Source organism: Mauremys mutica, chromosome 2 (genome assembly GCF_020497125.1).
Source record: "Mauremys mutica isolate MM-2020 ecotype Southern chromosome 2, ASM2049712v1, whole genome shotgun sequence".
In the NCBI taxonomy this organism is placed as follows: Eukaryota; Metazoa; Chordata; order Testudines; family Geoemydidae; genus Mauremys; species Mauremys mutica.
In genome coordinates this window covers 106,347,613-106,370,783 of record NC_059073.1, presented here as the reverse complement: position 1 = coordinate 106,370,783, position 23,171 = coordinate 106,347,613, and the positions used below count along the sequence as shown (strand labels likewise).

At 40.1% G+C, this 23,171-nt stretch overlaps 1 protein-coding gene across 4 annotated transcripts in view; it reads right to left on the bottom strand.

The window, feature by feature from the left end:
• NFATC1 (nuclear factor of activated T cells 1) overlaps positions 1–23,171 on the bottom strand; it is a 154,546-nt gene that overhangs the window by 116,670 nt on the left and 14,705 nt on the right. For 3 of the 4 annotated variants that reach the window (XM_045007804.1, XM_045007806.1, XM_045007805.1), the window contains exon 3: positions 11,802–11,961. In XM_045007804.1, coding sequence (XP_044863739.1) covers positions 11,802–11,961 — 160 coding nt within the window. Of the gene's footprint in view, positions 1–9,301; positions 9,474–11,801; positions 11,962–23,171 lie in introns of those variants that run through there. The other variant, XM_045007807.1, reaches the window with a different exon arrangement.

Genomic DNA, 23,171 nt, shown 5'->3' with positions numbered 1-23,171 from the left:
AACTGATGTCAGTGGGATGAGGCATTGGCAATAACGCTTATCAATGCCACAAAGCGCAGAGGTCAGTAAAATGTGCCTCAACATTTGGCACTGTAAAGTTGTAGAATTCTTAGGAACTTAATGACGTTGTGTCTGTAAGAGCTGTTTATTGCTTGGAATGGGTTTCTATTTGAAATGTACACCTTGGACTTTCAAACCCTAATGTACATATTGTCTGTGTGGAAACAAAAAGCAGAAGTTTCTTAGTTTGATTGGATAATGAAACATGAAAAATAGGTGTTTTTAAACCATTAAACCTATATTAAAAATCATATTACAGATCTCTCTGCAACCTGCATTTTTTAACCACATGCAAGTCAGTTGATCACTATCTCATTCCAATTGTTACAGTGAAAAGATGAATTCTTGCTGAATTATTTTTTCAAACACATGCATGGTGGAGTAGGTTTATTTGATTTCATTGCATGGACTGTATGCTACATGTTTTACTGCTGTTTATTTATATAACAGATGTTGTAGTGGATTTTCTCTCTTCCATGGCTCATAACAAAGAAGATCTCTTAAGCTATGCTTCACGAGAAGAGAAATGATAAACCCATGCTCAGAGTGAAAGCTGCAACCTACAGAGTGTGAGTAACATGTCACTATATTTTCCACCTATTCCATTTTTTGTTCATTGGAACAAAAAGACTGATTACAAAAGGAAAATATATATTATAATCACATACATAGACATTGTATTAATATATTTACAGATTACAATATACCTATGGGTTTGATTCTATTCTTATAATGTCTCAAAAATAAAAAAAAAGTTATAAATCAGGAATAACTTCAATGAAGTTACACTGGTATAAAACTGGTGTGAGATCAAAACTGGGTCCTATTATATATTTCTATACAATACACACTGTATTACACACTATATAGCCCAGGAAAATTATGTTTTATGTAATTTGTAGTAGGGAGGAGGAAAAAAATCATTTGCCCTGAGATATTACTTTAAGAATAGAGGACAGATGTCTAGTTACCAAAGCAGACTTGTAAAAAATTAATCACTTGCCTCATGCAGGTTAGCTGGTATTTTGCAGGTAGGTTAGTAAGGTTCATAAAGAAGCATCTGGCTTTTGGTCGAGCTTTTTAATTTTAACTGTTTCATTTCAGCTTATGGGTGCTGGTCAACATGCAATAATCTGACAGGTCTGGAGCAGATTTATTAATTTGTAACTTTGGTGCATGATTTCTAAACTGAAATTAATACTGCAAGCAAATAAGTCATAAATAGTTGGCCTGTATTCACAAAGCCTTGGCTCACTCATCTAATAAACAGGACTGAAAATGTACTTCCATTTTAATGTCACTGAGCCCAATCCTCCATTGAGACAGAAGTCCAATTCACTACCTAAACATTAAAATAACTAAAGCCTAGATCCAGTAATCACTTAAGCATATGCTTAACTTTAAGCATGTGACTAGACCTATTAACTTCAGTGAGGCTACCTTTGTACTTAAAGGTAAGCACATACTTAGGTGCTTTGCTGGACTGAGGCTGAAGGGCTCTGTTCTCTATGTGGGAATAATCTGCATAGGAAACCACGGAAGGGTTTGTTTACACTTACAGAGCTTCAGTGGGGCAGCTGTGCCATTGTAGCACTTAGTGAAGACACTACCTATGCCAATGGGAGAACTTCTCCTGCCAGGGTAGGTACTCCTCTTCCCTGAAGGGTGATAGCTATGTCAACCAGAGAAGCCCTCCCAGCAGCATAGCTTGTCTATACCAGAGGTTAGCTTGATATAACCATGTCACTCAGGGGGGGTGGATTTTCCACACCCCAGAGTGATGTAGTTATACTGATATAAATTGGTAGTGTAAACCGAGCCTAAATTTCAACATACAGAGCATCCTAGGCATTCTATCAGGGGAAATGGAATGCAGAAGCCTGGATTCCCACTCTCTTGATCAGAAGATCTCCAGAGATCAACACTGATCCAAGGAGGTCCACAGGCACTTCCATGCAGACGCCCCTTACCTCTCTTCTTCCACTCAGGACCATCAACTCCCATGGCTACCTGGACAGTATGCTGGTGCAGTACTGTCAGGGATTCCTTTCACCCTGACTGCAAAAATGGGGGAGTAAGGTTCCTTGTGCCCTACCCTTCTCTGTCCAGAAGTCATGCACTATCTGGTCCAAATCATTTATTTGTTACTTCGAGAGACATCCTGGTGTGTCCAGTACCCATGTATTGAGGCATTTATACACTGATATTACTGAGTGTTCAGGTACTTCTCATTTGTTTTTTTCCTCTCACTAGAGGATAACAGGTGCATTAAGAACTGGATCAGTAAAGACTCATTCTAGGGCTCTGTGCTAGGAAATTAAAGGCAGTAAAAGCTGTCCAGATTGGATTTTCTAGGATCTCCCAGCCTTCAGTCCTATGGTGCAGAATTATGGCTTGTTTCTTTTGTAGAATCTGGCCACAAACATTTGAGGCCAATTCTCCAATGCTTACTGAGGCTGACTAACAGTAAGTGTATTCAAGCTGTGTGAAGCTTGCAGAACTGGAGCCTTCTAAATTAGCAAGTCTGATCATAAACATTTCTAACCAGGCGTTTTCAACTGTAGGGTGCCTAATAGAATAGATTTATTGAAAATGCTGCAGAGTAAATACTGTGTACATGCAGGGACCACTTTTCAACATTAATATCTCAGACATCCGAATAATTTTCTCAAAAGACAGAAATCTATTAGGCTACGCAATTAACTGCTTGTCAATTTTTATTTTTAAATTATAGCTATTCTGGACTCCTACGAGTGCAAATAAATCCTCAGAGACCTGACTCGTTGTCATCTCTGTTGACTTCCCTCTTGTTTAATTTAAGATGAACTATTTCTTTTTAATACAGGTTTTAAAAGAAAAAAAGAGAGAAAAAAATACCATGCTTGTGGGCTGTGTCTGACAGCTCTCAGTCAAGACTGAATTTATAAAACTGAATTAGGAACAATGAACTCTGTAAGAGTATCTGCAGTACAGTCTGACCAGAAGCACTACAAAGACCTTGCTAATCTATTGCAACTCAGGTAGCCATTTCCCTAGCATGGAGCTGTAAAGAGTCAGTTGGTCCATTTCAGTCAGACTTTATTTCTTGTATGTCTCATTTTCTGCCATCATAACAACCCAGACACAACTCGGTCAACCAGAACTACCCTTTCTTTGGTGTTGTGGGGTGGGCAGAGAGATTTTTTCCTATTTAAGATAAGCTTTGCTGTGAACTCAGTGCTTGCGAGCAAAGAGCACATCATCTTACAGGCAACAGAAGAATATCTGTCCACAGACACAGGCCATAAGTCAAGAAGTGTCCTATAATGATGAGCAGATGGCTGAAAGTTAAGGAAAGGGCAGGAGTAGAGAGCTACTACTTAATGGTATCCTACGAGCATCAGTCAGAGCAGAGATATTTTGAACTATACTGTAAAATAATGATAGATCATCCTATCACATGGTGCTCAAAAAACCCCACTCACTCTGCACACAATACCCACAACTGAAAAGATGCCTCCACAACTAAGTATTCGTCAGGAGAAAAAGAACTATTACCTTTTTGCTCTGCTTTCCTTGCCTTTCTTTGTTATATAAAGATTTCATCTGCACTGTTTTTAGATGGTTAGGCTGTATACAGAATGCACCAAAAATGATCAGACAACAGAAGCAGACAGTCCAGGTTCTGCAAATTGGTAGACATAGATTCCTTCCCTGCTTCCCTTCTACATCCAACCATGATGGAAAATATCCACTAAAATGTATGTAAGAAGCGTGAAAGCAACGTTGGCACTGTCCACATCACATCTATCACCACCAAAGGAAAGTAGAAGATTATCCACAGATCATGAAGAATTCAGTGATATTCCCTGTTGAATTCCTCATCTCAAAAGACAGCCAAAAAGGAAAACAGGGAAGGGTTGAGAAGGAGGGAAGTTGAGAGCAGATATCCCCATTAACTAGTGAACAGTATAATTTCTAGAGAAACAATGGAGGACATTCTATGTCTGTTTGACAGCTTTTCTTCTTCCCTCCTCCCTAAAATAAATACTTTTCAGCTTACTTTGAGTGGTCCTCTAGTGTATTTGATAAAGGCTGTTCCAAAACAGACTCATTCCTAATTTATGCAAAAACCAAATATACCGGTAACCCACTGGTCAGCATGTGTTACATGTCCCTTTCTAAGGCCAATCCAGAGAGGATTATTATTAATAAATATTTGTATTACTGTGGTACATAAAAGTCCCAAGCATGGACCAGGACTTGGATGTGCTAGGTGCTGCTAACACAGAACAAAAAGATGGTCCTAGCACCACACAACAGATGGACATAGACAGACAGGGGAATGCACAGAAACAGAGCGTGGCTCTTTAGCTGAAACAGGCTGATAGCTCTGGTGGTTCAGTCCCTGGTGTCGGCCAAAACAGTGGCCATTAAACACCTCCACACCCAACGCCATCATCCTGCTGTATTGTCCTTTCCTAGTGGAAATAAAATTTGAATCATTCATAGACAAGAGGTTTGTTAAATCCCTCCAGTCAGAATGGTCAGTTGATTATCTTTGCTACCAATAGGGTCTCTTTAGCAGTAGGAGTATGTGCTGCAGCATGTCAGTTTGAGAATAGGCAAAAGACATTCTTAAGAGAAAGTTGAATGCATCACCAGACAAGTGGCAATTGTGGTTCTCACTTGAAATGGGCTGTTGTTCCAAACTACAGAGGTCTGTCCCCAAAACCCTATTCTTAAGGTGGGGATAAAGTAGCACTTCACGTTGTCAGAAAATCTTGACTGGCTGATACACAGATACAGATAATTACTTTCCTCTGGAGATGCCCTTCCGGGGAGGATAGCAGCTACTGATGTAGCTATGCTTATGTAGTAATCTTGTGGGAGCAATTTTATGTGAAGTAACCAAAGAGACCCCTCTTGCCACAACCTTCCCAAAAAACAAACCCCTATTTAATGGTGAAAAGCTTTCAACAAGTTCTCCCCATTTGTTAGATTTATGGAAGCAATAAGCAGCCATAAAACATCTGCCAGATCATTCTACTTTTCAGTTTTGATTATCTGTCTGCTAGTTTGAGGAGAGCTTTAACTATGCAGATGCAAGAAGTGTGAAAGCCATTCAGCTTAGATTTATTCTTGAGCAGTACCGGCTGTCTAAAATGGGGCTATAAAATCTAGGCTCCCTGTCTGGTCTGTTGTATAGCTTTGTGCTATTAATTGCAACCTGGCTAACAGGTGCTTGCCGTCGTCTTTACATTCTTACCATAAAAAAGGATTATATTTCTATCTGGATGAAAGGATGGTTGCTTTTAAGCAGAAGTTTAAAAAGGCACATAGATGTAGTTCATCATTTCCCAATAAAATTGGATAAAGGGAATCACTGCTAAGTAACGAAAAATGGCCTTTTCTCTTGTTTGAGAGGAAGGAGGAAAAACAATTTAACATGGTTGTTTGCTTCACCGAGTGTCAGATGGTCATGAGTTAGACCCACTATGGACTTACTCACATGGATCTCTCCAATTCCTTTGACTCATCCATAATGAGTCCTTTCTGTATCTTCAAACAAGCACATCAAGGTTGCACCCCAATCCAGAAAAGTATCTAAGCACACATTTAACTTTGATTCAAATTAGACTGGTCACATGCTTAAAGTTAAGCACATGCTTAAGCGCTGGGATGAATCAGAGCTTTGGTGTGAGAGCTTTGTTTGCAGCTCCTTTTCCTGGAACAACGTTCGTGAAACTCACCAGCTCATTAACTCTTCATCTCTTTTCAAATATCATCTGAAAATATCTCTTTTTTGCCTTAGCCTATACTTCTTCATTCTCTCTCCCTCTGATATTGTTGATTTAACTTTGCAACTCTATTCCCTAATGCTGTAAAGCATTTGAAATACAGTTGTATGAAAAACACTCTACAAAAAAAAATGGAGGTGTAAAAGCCTGATCCAAATACATTTGTGACTGGTCGAGTAAGCACTGCCTCATAAAAGTTAAAGCAATATGATGTTAGCTACTGGCTAAGCGTGAGACAAAGTTCATAAGAATTCTTGAGACCTGAAGGCAGCTAGACAGCCTTGCAGTCGGAGTTTGGTCCCTGAAGTCTTCGAGCCATTTAATTAACTGGTTATGTAGTCCTTGAATATTTTGGATGAAAAAGCCTAAAACTCTACAAGTGTTAAAATGGACAGCAACCAGTTAAAGGAGGTCACATGGCTATATTTCAAAAATATTTAGGTGCCTAAAGATGCAGATAGATGCCTAATGGGATTTCCAAAGGTACTTAAGCACCAATAGATTTTGATGGGAGTCAGGAGCCTCGCTTGCATAGGCACCTTTGTAAGTCCCACAAGGGGCTTAAATACCTTTGGAAATCTGGCCCAAAGTGCATAGATTAGATGTAAAAGGGACCATTTAACATCCATAATGTCCACCACAAAGCAGTACTATTCAGCTTGTGTGTGGAAAGTCCATTTGAATGGAAATCATTTTGGTTAGTGGCATAAAATAGTAGACAAGGACATTTTATGGCTATAAAATGAGGGAGTTGAGCGCACTCAGCTACTCACAGGATTAGGTCAAATTCTGCCTTGACACACACCCTGTGTAACCACAGCAATTTCAGTGGGGTTGCCTGGGGAGTGGAATAGAGAAAAATATGTTTCCAATATTAATGTGTTTTCAAGTGATATACAAATTCTAACACCAAGTTTCCCTATCTTAAAAAACAAACTGAAACTACTTTTCTTCCCTGGCCATACACCTACCTCAAATTGCTGCTGATATTGCAGAAAATTCCTTACATTCTTTACATATAAGCATTAAGGTAATAAATAAGATTTTGAAAGCAGATCTTAACCTATTGCATTTTGTTTGAATATTTTCTTTTACTGCTCAGTCCAGTCCATTATGGGAGTAGCTAAATGTTTTAATTAAGCATTCTTGAGTATTTGGATTTTATCTCTCATAGATACACCGCACCCTGGTTGTAAAAATGCCATCAGAAGCAGCCAAAATACTTTTCTTTCACTAAAGAGGAGTTATTAATTAGAATAACTATATACCGGGTATCTTGCAAATACCTTACATTTATAATCTAGGGCCTTTTCTCTCCATGACTATATACCTTACAAATAGCTTTCTTCCCCTCAAAGTGCTACACAAGCAGTATCCATTAGATTACTGACCTGCAGATGAAATGCAACCACCTCCAGGTAGAATGCAGAAGCCATTTTATACAACACTAGATAATCATGTTTAGAATGAAGAATGAGAAATATCTCTAACTGGGAAACGTTTTTAGACTCTCCGAATGTGTCAGATTCATTGTTGGTATAACCCCAGCTATAATTTGGCCAGAACTATCTGATGAATTTGTCTTAGGGTTTTCTACAATGCCTATCAGAAATTACTTCTCAGGAAACTCCAGGGTTAATACCTTAATGTTGCACTTTTTGCAAAAGTTATCATTAAGAACCATGAGTGTTCAGGGCCTGGATTTTGCTTCTCAAGTGGTCAGGTTCTCAATTTTCAACCCCATCTGAAATATGGCACCTCCAGCAGCACCATATGCCCCCATCACTGGCTGAGGCATTGATTCAGTACTGATTCAGAGGGGAGAATACCACCTATTAAACACTGAAGGCAGTTATGACTAGTAGTATATTTCTATGAGCCAAAGTATAAAAACCCTTGCCAGCTATTACCTCATCACCACTGACTAACCAGCACCTTTGATTTGCCAGTGTTCTGAAGCATTATTAGCTTGCTGGGTGTGTCAGCTCATCCTGCTCTCCCAACATTTAGAAATCAAGACTGATGATAGCTCCGGGCTGCCGTGGTAGCGCCACACCCAAGCAGGCAGAGAGCAAATATGCAGGAGTGGAACACTGCATTTGGAACGCTGGTAGGTGAGCATCACTATATGCAATTTTAAATGCAAAAGAAAAAAATCATCATCTGTAAATGCATGGAGGAGGGTTCAGCCATCAACGTGGGGGAAATCCATCCTACCTGCAGGAATCCCTATTACGCAGGCTTTATGTGGATGATGCAAGGGGGCTGGGAGGCCAACAACACCCTCCCGTCTGGGGATCAGAGCCCAGCACTGCAACCCTATGGCATAGAATAGTAGCTACAGCCCTTCTATACCACTTGATTGGGTGTTGGGGGATAGCGGACCAGTGTGAACATGGCTCTTGCAGCCCCTCCCCATACTGACCCATTGCTTGATAATAAAAATGGTGGTGACCATGTCCACAGCATGCAGTGGGAGGGGGGTAAGCATCTATTGTGCAGCAGCGTTGCCTGCATTCCCATCATGTTGCCCCAGTGTAAGGCTTAAACGGTGCAGCCCTCTGTAGCATTGATGAATTTCACCTGCCTCGAGGAGCCAGAGGAGCCATGGGAAAATTAGGCTTACACCCTGCAGAGCCCGTCACCTCTGTGAGGGGAGCCTGCCCTCCTTCCATGCTCTCTCCTGACAGTGAGCATGTTTCCCTCAAGAGCCGTTGGCTCCCAACTGCAGCTGAGCATTTTCCTCTCCTCCAGGAGGAGTGAATACTAGGGGGAGGGAGCTAATGCAGACTGGAAAAGAATTAAACACTGGCTGGCTAGAGAAGAGTAATCTCCACGGCAATTTGCCACAGAGTTTAACCTCCTGTATTTGAGGTACATGCCACACACAGCGGTTGCTCCCTAGCTCTACTTCCCCTGTGGCCTAACACACCCTGCAAATGTCTCCAATGTGTGGGGGAAGCATCTTTGGGTCTTTTCTAGTGCATTTTCTCCTCTGTGTTGCTGAAGGAAAGGGAAGGGAATATATTTTTTTTTAAAAGTTTAAAATGAACCCTCCAAAAGTAACAGCAACAGATAAATGCAGCTACCAGAGCAGGAAAATAGGAAGCAGAGCATACAGGGGAAGCAGTGGAGGTCAGCAGAATTTCATAATGGATTTCAGTAACATAACACAATCAAAAACGCTACACTGTATCAGAGCAAAAAGCCTGAACCAAAACCCCAGATCAAAACACCCCTGCACTCCGGTAGAGCATGGATTCAGATCTGAACTTTGCAGCTCTGGTCTGTCCTCAGCTCATCAGACAGTCCCCTTCCACAGAGGGCCTTACTGCAGAAATCAATGCTCTCACTTCTCATGCTCGGGCGTTCTACGTTATCTCGCCGTTTATATAGTTTACTTTTTAAAAAATCCAAACAAAGATACAAGTCTGGTCCAAGCCAGGCAAGCTAAGGCTCACCATATTCCTGAGTGGATGACACTGCAAAAGTTTGGATGGATGAAGAGAGGGTTAATCTGGGAAAACTCTTCTCTGTCCATGCAGCTGGGGCAGTCCACTCCTGCCTTCTAGTGCCTGTATCTCCACTTTGCCAGTTATTTGAGTTTCCTCCCCCAATACCCTTGCAATCCTGTGTAACAGCCTATTTACAACATCCCCTATGCTTTCAGCCCTCACCTCAGGACCTGAGAGGAGCAGAGGTCTCCCATCCCCAAGGCTTTTGTGAGACTGTTTCTTTCTCTCCCCTGGCACTGCCTTGCTGTGTCTCTCTATCAGTTTTCAGCTGATGAGCTAATGGGCTTGTTAGCTCACCAGTCTGATTAGCTAATTACCTTTAATTACCCCAATCAGCTTTCCCTGGGGAAACTGATGGGTGTCAGAGTGATCAGAGTGCAGGCTCACCTGTTAACTCCCTGAACTCTGCCCCCGTCCCCTTTGGAAATGTGGGGGTTGGGGTGAGAGGGGCATAGAGCTTAATCTCCCTATTATAACAGAAGGATTGACAAATAGATTCATCTTTATCAAACCAACAGATCAAGCTGGGTACTTACTCCTTGTTAAATTCTTTCCTCTTCCTTTCTTTGCCACTTGTCTGCCCCCTTCGTTTTCCCCTTCCTTCCTTTCTGCCATCCTCTCTATTCAGAGGCAGCATACTTCATTCCCTGCATACTGGAGCAGGAGATTATAGGGGAAGTGCCTGGACACATGTAGTCCAATTAAATGTTGGCAGTGTATTCAGTGTTTCCACTATGCGAGTTGGAAATTTTTAAATGTCAAATTGGCCACTGTGAATTGATGCTTCCCATCTACATTTCTCTGCATCAAGCAGCTAATAGAGTAGGTATTCATTGTCATCAAGTGTGCTGCCACAAATCTCACTTTAAGACCATTCACAAATGTTCAGCTAAAATTCTTCGTCTTTCAGCAGGTCTCTCCCATAACGCCATGTCACCAATTATTTTTGGCAGAAACAAACAAACAAACTATGACTTTGCAGACTCTCACTCACTCTCTCCTTAGCTATCTCACTAAACATATACAGCATTCCTCCACTGAGTATCATTTCGAGCTTGCATAATTCCTTCAAATAATGTGGTAAATAATAGATTTTAAAGCAGATAAACACATACTGACTTTGTGTGCACAGACTTTACATGATCTGAAGCCATCCAGCAATACAGCTGGTCTTTTGAAAGGATGTTACTCCCAGAACAAACTTTGTAGCTTCACGGCAATCATTTTCTGTAATGAGCCAAACCCTGCCAGCCCTACTCACATTAGCAGATTTCAGTGGGAAACTATCGTGGAGTAAGGGGAATAAGGTGTGAGCCTTTATAAGCAGAATTCATTACAGGTAGAATCAAAACACAAACAGAACTTCCCTGATACAGTAGAACCTCAGAGTTACGAACACAAGAGTCATGAACTGACTGATCAACCACACACTGGAACCGGAAGTATGCAATCAGGCAGCAGCAGACAGGGTAAAAAGGACAAATACAGTACAGTACTGTGTTAAACGTAAACTACTAAAAAAAGGGTGGGGAGTTTAAAAAAATGATTTGACAAGGTAATAATGTTTCTGTGCTTGTTTCATTTAAATTAAGATAGTAAAAAGCACCATTTTTCTTCTGCATAGTAAAGTTTCAAAGCTGTATTAAGTCAATGTTCAGTTGTAAACCTTTGAAAGAACCATAATGTTTTGTTCATAGTTACGAACTTTTCAGAGTTACGAACACCTCAGGAATAAAGGTTGTTCGTAACTCTGAGAAGCTACTATACTTTAAAATATGTTTGGGGGAGGAGGGGGAGGGAGGGAAGGAAAGAGAGTCACTTATCTGATCCTTTAAACATTTCTTACTAGAAGAAACCCTGCTTGTTGTCATTCTGTGTAGCAAAATGCACCCTAATTTTAAAAATGTCTATGAAAGAGTTCTCATTGAATTAGTTCTCAGTGCAACTCAGCAAAATATTATCAGGGCTTAATCTTACTCGTCTTGTTACTGAGAGAAGTCCCATTAAAATGAATGAGATTACTCACATGAGCAAAACAAAGAGGATTCAGTTTATGACACTATTTACTTAAATACTGACGATATAGAAACTAAAAAGTTTAGTAGAGCCCAGGATACTAGATTCGGAGCTCAGATATATGCCACGGTGAATATTTAAGTTCTAACCAAATATTTGTTAAGCTGGGAATTAGTGCACAGGTATAAGATACACATTTATTTGTATCTTCTTATTCAATATGATGCAACAGTAAGAAGGAAAGGAAGAAAACAATCGTGTACAGAGGCCTTATTTTTTTACAGACAGTCTATGGAGTTAAAGGTATATATATGACGCTGCTTGTGGTCATTAAAGATCTCCTGGCACTTTTTATTCTGGCAAAGGAAAGGGGTGCTAGCCCCAGTGTGCCAGGATAAACAAGCATCCTTTCCATTACAAATATCAATACCTGCACAACTGGATGTCCCCCAGCAGATGCCTTCACAGCCCCTCGACTCCCCTCCGTCTCATAATGAGCTCTGTGATGGGATTTGGGCTGCTCTTCAATCCGAAGTTCATAAGGTCCTGAGTGAGATGGCAACTGCCAGTCAAGGGCAGGCAGGGATGGGCTATAATGGAAGAGAAAGTGTATTAAATATTAACATCAAGTAGACTATCACAGACCACAAGAATCTGGTTCTATTACTTTAGAGACCATGTTTAGCAGTTCATCCTTCACCATCTTACATTTAAAATTTCATCAATATGGATGTCATGACATAAGTAATTTAAAAGGCAATGGTTATTTTATGAAGATTTATGAGTAAAGCATAATTGATGGGCCAGATGCTATCAGATTTGTAAACAAAATGGAAAATTTTCTAAGCATGGTTTAAAAACGCTTTAATGTATTGATCGTTGAATCAAAGGACAAAGGTGGATACAAAGGAATTTAAAGAGTGGTTCTAGTCTGAAAATGACTATTAACTTGGCATTGTGGAAGTTTTACATTTAATGTATCTCACTGACTAGATCAAATCTGCTTCATTTACAAGAAAAAAAATATTCCCCACGGCAACTTCCAAGCCTGAAAACTCATGTTGGATTCTCAAAATTAAGCAGGGTTCTTTCTGGCTGATATTTCATCAACAATGTAGATCTTCAAACAGAATTTAATTAAGAATTACATTGATAATGATATACAAGCCAGAATAGAATCCAGCTCAGTCTCCCAGTTCTATACTGACTCTGCAATTATAACAGAAGTAAAAATAGTAAAGACATATTATTGTCACTAAACAACCAGACATGACTGAATACAACAATAAGAAGCTGCAGGTTTTACAGAGCCACTTTCAGAGAACCACACTTTAAAATAATGTCAGGGGAGAGCATTACTGAAAGAAATGTTCTGTTTATGTCACAAAATAAAACCATTGGTTATAACTGTCTTTGAAAGGCTCCCGCTTGCTGTAACTTTATTGGTCTTAAAATTAAAGCTAGCCACAGCCTTCTGGTAGAAATAATAAGTTTTAGGTTTACTGCATAATCTTTCAAAACCCTGGAATTGGTAAAGTCTCTTAACAGAATGACCTCCAAGCATACCTTCTATTCAAATAGTATTCAAATAGTACAACAAATTTGAAATAGACAGTTACATATTATACTTTGCATTTATATAGCGCATTACCATATCTGGGCTCAATCATGCACCATACAAGTCAGTGGAAGTTTTTCCATTAACTTGAACAGGAACAGGAGCGGGATCAAGCCCTAGATAAGAATCTCAATTTGATTTACAGAAGCACTTACTCCCATTGTACAGATGGGAAAGCCAAGACAGAGAGAGGCTAACTTGCCCAAGTTCATATAAGAAGGAGTGACCTGAAGAAGAGCCGTGTGTAAGCTCGAAAGCTTGTCTCTCTCACTAACAGAAGTTGGTCCAGTAAAAGATATTACCTCCCTGGTCTCTGTATGAAGGAGTGTCATTTGGAATTAGCCAGTCCCCTGCTCTGACCACTACAATGCCATTGTCGGAAGACAGGATACTGGGCAAAATGGACCTTTGGTCTGACCCAGTATAGCCATTCTTATGCTACAGCCAGGATTTGAGGAGAGTGAACTAGTGCTGTGAATGGGACAGTTTGACATTCTGACACTTGCATTAGATAATCCACCAGAGATACCCTCTGTCTACAGTTGGCTTATTTTACAAAAAGACATGTTGAGATGGGCATACAGCAGAGACAAGCCAATGACGAATGATCAAATGTGTACCCGTAATTTAAAATGTTATAACACAGAGATAGTGTTCCATACACTCCAAGATACTAAAAGCAAAGCAATAAATGAGATGAGATACATGGGAATGACATTACACCAGTTAACTATAAGCATCTCCTGTCAGGCTCTTCTGCTTGCTTAGTCAGCTGGAGGCCTTTGACATGAACACAGCTCCATGGCATCCAGCAAAGATGAGAACAAAATATTTTTTTAAAAAATCTTTCCAATACAATAACTTAAGGAATTAAAACTGTGAGGACTTTATGCTGGGGGCATGCAATGCATTTTCCTTCTTTTCAAATCACCTTCTTTCATAGAAATTAGTTGTCTGAAAGGAGGCCACAGGCACAAGAGAGGTTCCCTATTGGATGCACGTAGTGTACAAGCAAGCACCTTTTCAATCTGAGGCAGAAAATTATATCTCAGAGTTCTGCTGGCTCCACAAACCAGTCAAGACTCTTATTGCTTGTGTCACCACTAAAACCTCTTGACAGACAGAAGCCCGATATCCTCCTCCTTTTGTCTGTTATTTAGGCCCTGACACTTTACAGACATACACTTGCTTACTTTAGCCACTACAAATAGTCCCATTGACTCATCATGTAAAGTTAAGCCCAGTGACAAGTCTTTCCGGGATTGGGGCCTTAGTCTAGATATGCCAATAAAGCTAATTGTTTTTTAATTTTTATTCAGTACCTTTTTACCAGCACATTTAATTTGTAACTGGGAGCATATGTATGTAATTATAGGCAGGGCTGCTAGCACTGCATTGCCCAATACTTCCCACTATAAGACCTTATTTTCAGTTGGTTTTAACTTTGCCAAATGTTAACCATTTAGGCTGAAATTTTCCAGGCTGGGTGTCTCCTCAAACTGAGTTTTTTGGAAAATGTCATCATCAAAATGATTCAGCCATTTCTGAGAATTAAGCTATGGGAAAAAATGCTGGTTTGCACATGTTACACATTTTTGGTGACCTTTACTTTGAACAGCTCTAACATCACCATGCTTTGGAGCAGGAATGGCCAAGTTATAAACTTTCAAAAAAATCACACTTCAGAAGAGACTTATTAGCTTAATAGCTAAAATCTCCAAAGATTCCATTGTCACTGAGCATGCTCAACATAAGAATGGCCATACTGGGTCAGACCAAAGATCCATCTAGCCCAGTATCCTGTCTTCAGACAGTGGCCAATGCCAGGTGCCCCAGAGGAAATGGACAGAACTGGTAATCATGAAGTGATCCATTCCCTGTCACCCATTCCCAGCTTCTGGCAAACAAAGGCTAGGGACACCATCCCTGCCCATCCTGGCTAATAGCCATTGATGGACCTATCCTCCATGAATTTATCTAGTTTTTTTTTAACCCTGTTATAGTCTTATAGACCTTCCCACCCGACAGGTTCCTAGAGCCCAGGCTCCAGCCCAAGCCCAGATGTCTACACAGCAATAAAACAGCCCCAGCCTAAGCCCCGCAAGCCCATGTCAGATGGTATGGGCCAGCTTCAGATTTTTCTTTGCTGTATAGACATACTCTCACACTCCCAGTGCTGACCAGAATGCATATGCCATCCCCTGAGCATACTCCATACCCTCATAGCTCCCACCTGCGTCTGGACTGTACATGCACCATGGCTAAACGTGGTCCAGCACTGGTCTACAAGGTCAAAGGTGGCTACAGACCCAAGAGGGGAGGGGTACAGGAACTGGGAGCAGGGAGCCCGTCTCTTCTGTCCTCTCAATGACCCTCCACACTGCCTGGGTTCCAGCACGGGGAAGAGGAAGCTGCCTGAATCAAATGCAAAGCAGACAACAGACAGACTGGGGGAAGGGAAAGGAGTAGACTGAGACAAGGAGTGGTGAGACTGGCACTGGCATGGGTGGGAGAAGACTGGGATAAGGAGCAGGGGAGGATACTGATGGGGTCAGACTGAGATCCCTGGAGGGGAGATTAGGACTGGCTGGGCAAGGAGACTGGGACTTACAGGAGAAGCCTGAGGAATGGAGACTGGGATTAGGCAAAGAAAATGGGACTGGGATAAGGAGCTGGGGGAAGAGGGAAGAGAAGAGACAGGACTCAGACAGATTTAAGGCAGAAGGAGACAAGCTTGTGGGAAATGGGCAGAAGAGTCTGTGCTGATCCATCTACCTCCGTAATCCTGTCTCCCAAGAAATGAGGCCTCACCCATGTCTAATTACTCAAGTCAAGCCACGCCTACACACACAAGGGCACACACCCTGCAGAGCCTGAAATGAAGCCCAAGATTCCAGAGTCTCACCAGTCCCCTGCTATCAGCAAATATCTGTTAAATTATCTGGCAAAGTGTGTGTCCCATCTCCTGCTAGTGCTGGTCCACAGAGGATGACAATCTACTACTATCAGTTACTTTATTAGCCCAAGTGGCAGAAATCAGTGTAGTGTATCTAAAGGTTCCAACCCGCCTGTTGATGCCAATACGATGTAGATGCCAATATGATGCCACATGGTGGGCGTTTCTGTTTTTTCAATATTTGCACAGGAAACATTAAGTCTGGCATATCCTAACTTGCATGCTTGACTTTGCAACCTTAATAATGTTCTTTAAACATCTTTTGTGTGTGTGTGTGTGTGTGTAATTTATACTATATATACATACACATACTACATACCTACAGTATTACAGTTGCTCTTAATTTTCCAGTTTTCCTTAAGATAATTCAGCGAGAAATGTATTTGTATTGCAGTAGCACCTAGAAGCCCCACTCATGGGCCAGGGCTCCACGGTGCTAGGTGCTGCACAAACATGGTTATCTAGGTATCTAAGATTCTCTTGTACTTTTTTTATACTTACTTTAGGATATATCTTGAAAACTGTAGGTACTGAAGTTATTTCTCTGCTAATACTTATGGTTGGATCCTGCATCACTGAAGCCCATGGGAGGTTTGCAACTGAATACAACAAGGGCAAGATGAAGTCCTTTGGGCTCAATAGTACCTTCAGGCAGAGCCCACAGTAAGGGTTGGCAGAGCTCTGGGTGGTAGCATGGCAGAGTGCCTACTGGAACTCCTCAGTGTGGAAGGAGAACATGCTGCTACTACACCTCTTTATGGGATGCTGGCTTACTACTCCCAACATGGCCTGCCAGCACCTCAAATGATGCAATAGAGCAGCAGGACCATGGCCTGCCTACCACACTTTGGTGTGCTGTGTACTGCTGAAGCATTAAAGGCAAAGCACAGGAACTGCAATTCTGTCCGATTCTTATGCAGGCAACAAAAAGGGGGAAGGAGATGAAGGATGATAGGGTCTCTTATGCCCTTCCCCAGCCCTGTGCTTTCACACAAGCAGAACCTGGCCCTTAGTTATTGAAAGGCAGCTGGCAAGTGTGTAAGACCATCGTTGTGTACATATTGCATTCTGGATATACTTCTGCCTGAAAGATTCCTGGAAAACTTTCTGGAGAAACTCTATTTTACTGCAACAATAAATAACAAAGACCAGAGCAAAACACCTGCATATCTCCTGCTGATGATCAGCACACATTTAAACAGATGTTTCTGGGTTTAGGTATATTCATATTTGATGTATCTTTTCTCTCTTTTTCTGAGGACATGGCCTCTTTTGGATTAAGACATTTTATCACTAAATAAAAAAAAGCACTAATCCAACTACCAGCACAAACCTTAGAGTCCTCAAGTGCAAAAGGAAACTGACTGGAAAATAACCTGATCTCCCCTGATTTTTTTTTCTTTGTTTAAAATCTTTAAATTAGCACTTAAAATTCTAAAATACAAAGGAAAGTTACTGATTCTAATGTAACCCTGGTCATAAAAATCTGGTTTGCTGTTAGCTTCCTATCAATCATCAAAATTCCACTATGAATCCTGACTGATAATAAATTGACAATTAATGATAGTTTTCCTGATAAAGGAAGCAGAGTGATGAATTTAACAGTTTCATGGGCTGTGGCTGTCAGAGCTATTTCCTATTTTAGGTTATCTTCATCATGCACTTAATTTCCTGCAGCATAATATGGTTAAAGGAAAAAAATCATGGAGCAAATATTTTAGTGTTAAAAAATTAATCTGAGTGCTGAAAAGATCCCTATCAATTTGGGAGAGCTCAACTATACAAGCTGGTGAAGCCCCCACTGTAGTGGAGAAAAGAACACCTGGACAGATCCTCAACTGGTGTAAATTGGTGTAGCTCCAAGGACTTGTTCACACCAGATTCTCATTCTCAAGAATGAAAGTTTTCTCCTGTGACATGATAAAATCCAGCTGTGATCCTTCTAAAAGCCATAAACAGGCCTGCTTTTTTCATGTCAGTTAAATTTAAAAAAAACTGGATCACCTTAACTCAGTAGAACATAAGTCAGGCTACAAGATTGATGAATAGTGACTTTTTTTCACCTACCCAGATAAAGCATGTGATTAAATCAACCATAGATTAGCTAGTCTGACTGACCTGTCTTTAATAGAAAAAAAAATGTAGATTAGCGGACAAAGAATATATTAAGCAGTATGTTATCTTGTCAGTTGAAATAAAAAAGCTCTTGGGTAAAATGTTCACAGGTTCCTAAGAGATTTCTGGGCCTAAGCTGCATTTTCAAAAGTGGCAGGCATTTAAAAGCCTAAGTCTTACTGAAAGTAATGGGATGCAGGTTTCTAAATGCCTACATCACTTTTCAAAAAGGAGCTTATGCTCATAAACTTTTGCAGATTTTACCCTTTAACTGACCCTGTAATATTTAAGGGTCTCAGCACTGTGAATGATCTTACATGAGGCCTAATTCTGATCTCACTCCCTGGAGATCATTGTAAATCAAGAGTAATCCATTGAAGTCAATGGTGCTACAACAGTGTAAAAATGGTCTATTGAAGAATCAAGCCTTATGTGTGTTCTAATGCCTAAGTACAAAGACAGGGTGACTGAGAATCAGGCCCTCTTAAGCCCTTCTTTATCACTCTGGTAGTGTAATGAGTCCCTAAAGTGGGTGGAAACAACCCCTGAGAATATTCCCAGTGCAAAATGTCTTCCTAACCACTGAAAAACTGGTGTGAAGACTCTGCATTAGCCCTGCTCCCAGCCCCTGGCCTGGGGGTCATGGCTGGAATGTATTTCACCATGACTGTCCTCTGCTAGGAGACCATGGGATGTAAAGCCTAAGTTTATACCAGGCACCAGTCTTGCCCCTGGACAGCCCAGAATGTGGGAATGCTAAGGTGCCTTTTATTCATTTTTATAAGCCACCTTCCCTTCCCTTCCCTTCCCCACTCTCACATCCATGCTTGCCTTAAACATCGGAAAAGTGCAACTGAGAAGTAGGCCAGCTGGACAGATTTAGGGCCTGAGCTCTCAAACACTTATGCATTTGAATATATCTACTCATGCAATTAGTCCCACTGTGTTCAATAAGCCTACTCCTATGAATACGGGGCCTCTTCCTATGAATACACTTTCTCAAATACGGAAGCTTCTGAAGTATTGGGTCATTAAGTTGGAATGTACTGGTCTATCTTAAACCTTTGTGCTGCCTTTCTAAAAGTCTTGTATTTATTTATTTAGTCTTGATATTTTTATATGTGAGCAGTTAATAATGTTTAGGAAAGAGCTCTGATATCACGCCAAGAGAAAGTTGTTTCTTTCTTAATGCCAATTTCTATGGTAAGCTTTAGTATCATGACAATTCATTTTTTAACTAACCAATTTACATCTCATCTTTACCCTAAGAACAACAGCAGTTCAGCTTTACCTATAGTTTAAAAGGAAGATCCTGCCTGCTGGTGATTATTAAAGGTCTCATGACACTTTTTTTGCAAGAATAGGGTAGTTAGTACCAATGCCCTAGCTAGATTCCAGTGTGGTAGCTAGTTATACTTGGCCTACCTATTACAATTGTTATTAGTAATATTTATATTGGAACAGAGCTCAGAGATAATCATGAAGACAGACGTTTCATAGGATAAGTCTCTGTAAAAGCACATGTGAAGACACAGTCCCAGTCCTGAAGCACTTGCAATAAAAGAAATATAATTACTGTATATTCCCCCTGCAGGTTTATTTGCATAGATTTTTCTCACTTCCTGTCCTACACAACAGAGAAATGCAGCCGTGGGCTGTTAAAACAGATGCTATGTTCTACTACAGAGGTGGCTGCATTTCTTTGGTATGTGAAGCAAGTGACTCCTGTTTCTAGTTAATAAAGTACTTTGGGATTCTTCATGATGAAAAGTGGTATATAAATATAAATTATTATATAACTCAGGGGCAATCCTTATGAATTTGAGCATCCTATAGCCTATTCTTCAAAAGGTATTGGCATAGACAAAAATTTATTCTTATTGATTTTTCAGACAAGAGCGTGGAAACAGCAAAGAAATATTGCATAAAAAGAGCACAGTTAAAAATTGGAGGCTTCCCTCACTGCTCTGAATTTAGTATTATACTATGCTAAAACTAGCCATAAAAAAAACCAAAACAAAGGCCACTAATAAAGATCTCACAAGGGAGCTTGGCCACATTCCAAAACAATGGGAGATAAGAGTTCTGTTTAACTAAGCCACTGCCCCAGGATAGCCCTCAGCACCATACTACAACAATCTAACAAGCTCAGGACCTCAGCCCCACAGCATACCATAGCAATCAGCTTTACTTAATAACAAATATAACATGTGGGTATACGAGACTGATACCAGTCCTGAAGATGCTTTGTTACAGGGAGTAGGATGCATAGCTGGAGATACTTCAGGCACACAGAGACTGTGTGCCCACTGCTACACCCCATTGTTGGACGTTACTTACTAACCCCCATGGGACAGCTCTGCTGGCTCATCTTTATGGGATGGAGCCATGGCCTCCCCAACTATGTGACCCCTTGAGGTGCAATACTTTCCGATGGAGCAGCCCATGCCCTCCCCTAAGCACAGCAGCTTCAATTCTGCCTGACTGCAAGAAGGAGAAAGGGGGAATGTAAAGAAAAATAATCCTAAATATATTATTTTAAAAATATATTGGGGGGGGCGCTGATTTGTGATTTTTGAACATTTGGAGTTTGCAAAACTGGAGGTTTAAGAATCTAACACCAATTCCATGAAAAAAAAATGTACAAATGCACAAAGACCAAATGTGTGTTTGCCACTCAGGTAGATGGGTATCCAGCCATGCAATTTGTGTTTGTAAATTACAGCTGCCATGTGTAAAAATATATGACTGTGCATTTCTGTGGGCACAAGTACTTGTATGTATATTTTTAAGGCTGAAAAATTGAGACTGCAGCTCAAAAGTTAGCTTTCAACTTTTAGAAAAAATAAGCCATTTAAGAAAACATAGTAGGGAGGTTTTATAAGCCCACCTGAAACTGACATTCAATTCCTGGAAGCTCCTTTTCATGTGGTACACCTCATACATACCATGCATGACCAGTGAACCTAGCAATACTATACTACCCTATAATTAATGCAAACACGAATGTTACAGGCCATCAGGCCATCACACTTTTTGGATTCATGTGATATACAAAAGGAAGCTGTTGCTTTTCAATGGACAAGTAAAGTCTCTAGGAAATTCCAAGTGTTATATAGTCCAGACATACAGATCTATCTGCTCAACAGACAGAAATACACACCCTACATGAGGTTTTCACACATCTGGAATTTTTGTGAAGTGAGATGCCAGTTGTTTTTGATACTATAAAGAGAATTTTTGGACATGCAAATAATTATTTTGAAGCCTATTTTCTAAACCTTTGTAAAAAAAAATCCTAAATACTGTTTGGTCACAATATTGTCTTTACCTATGCCCAACATTAAAAGTGAAATAAAATTTAGCATTTCTAGTTTGATTTTGAACTTATCATCCTTAGTAAACATTAGCCCCAAAACATTTTGAGAACGTATGTTTGGTACATATAGAGAGATGAAACTTATATAGAGATTACTTGATAAATACAGAAAAATATCTGTTTCCAAAATAAATGACTGATAAGGTGTTTCCTTTTAATTATATACTGCATTTACTCTAGAAGAGGAATTACAAACGGAAGATGATCCGTTTTACAGATTGTTGAGACAGGTACAATTCAAGAGGATGCCTGAGTCACATTTTTACACTTGCTTTGTTTTATAGAGTCTACAGCTAAATCACAAATGTAATAAAAGTGAGATAAGCACTAGACAGCCTAATAACAAAGATCTTGGAATAAAAACTAGGAAGTGATCTTCATAATATTCTATCTTCCCTCCTTTCTTCTTTATCCTCCATATAATATTTTACCTTTAGAGTAGAGTATTTTCCTACATAGATGGAGAATTTTAGATAGCAGATATTCCATTTTGCTGCAAGCAGAATAGTTCACATTGCTATCACTCATCTTATATCGCTGAACATGTATCTTGTAAATATCTGTTTCCCTTATAAACATGTTCTGCATCCTAAAGCTCAGCATACAAGATTAAAGGCTAAGGTCCTGATCCTGCAGAGAGAGCCATGTGGGCAGACTCAACTCATTGACATCTTCTAATGCCACGTGCCTTGAATGGGACTGTATGTAGATACATACAATTCTGCATCGGAATCCACAACACCCATGCAGAGTTCCAGGGACTTCAGTGGGTCTCTGCGTGAGCATAAAGGTTCATGCTAGCAGACCTAATGTAGGATTGGGATCTAAGCATTCAACCAATCCTGCTCCCATTGATTTCAATGGGAGTTTTGCCGTTAAACTCAGAATCAGGATTAGAGTCTAAATTGGCCCTATCCTGCAATCCTTATGCATGCTTTGAACCCATACTGAAATTGATGTACACAAGGACTACAGAATCAGGCAAGCCTCAATTGAGGTAGGAATTATTCTGCCCACTTATCTATTTCTTTTTTCTCTCTCTCCTCCCTTCCTTCCACTCCTTCCCCAGTAAGCCCTAAAATTATTGGACTAGTTTTAAATACAGTAAGTGCAAAAATGTCACCCATTTTAGAAACAATTCAAAAAAAGTTTCCTTTATTGTCTAAGGACCTCTGTAAATAAATCTAAAGGGATGTGGCCCTTAGCACTGGCAGATGGTCTGGTTGAAGAAAACTAATAAATTAGGGGTTAAGAAAAGTAAAGAAAGAAATCCAGTGATTTTCCAAATCACCCTTTCTTTTTATTAAAATTATAATACATATTCAGGAAGAGATACAGGAGGTAATTAAATATGGTTATCTAAAAATCCTTATGACAGAGTAGATTTTGGAATGTGTGTTGTTTGTTGGAACCTAACCCTACAATCCCAGCATTTGAAATAGAACAGATGTGTAAAATAACAGGAAAAAAATCCAGACCTGTTGTTACAAATTCTTATCCAGTCTTTTTGGAAAGATTTAAAATAACAATTTCTATTGCGTAGTCTGTGATCCTGTTGACGTCTGTGTTCAATTGCCCAGCACTCTTTCATATACATAAAACGAGAGGTATTTTTTGTGGAAGGAAGCTCGGTCAGTGTATTTGATTGGTGAAATAACTTAAAATCTCATTTCTACGGTAGCTTCCAGCTGCCCCGGAGCACAAGTTAATGAGATCACATGGAAACATATTG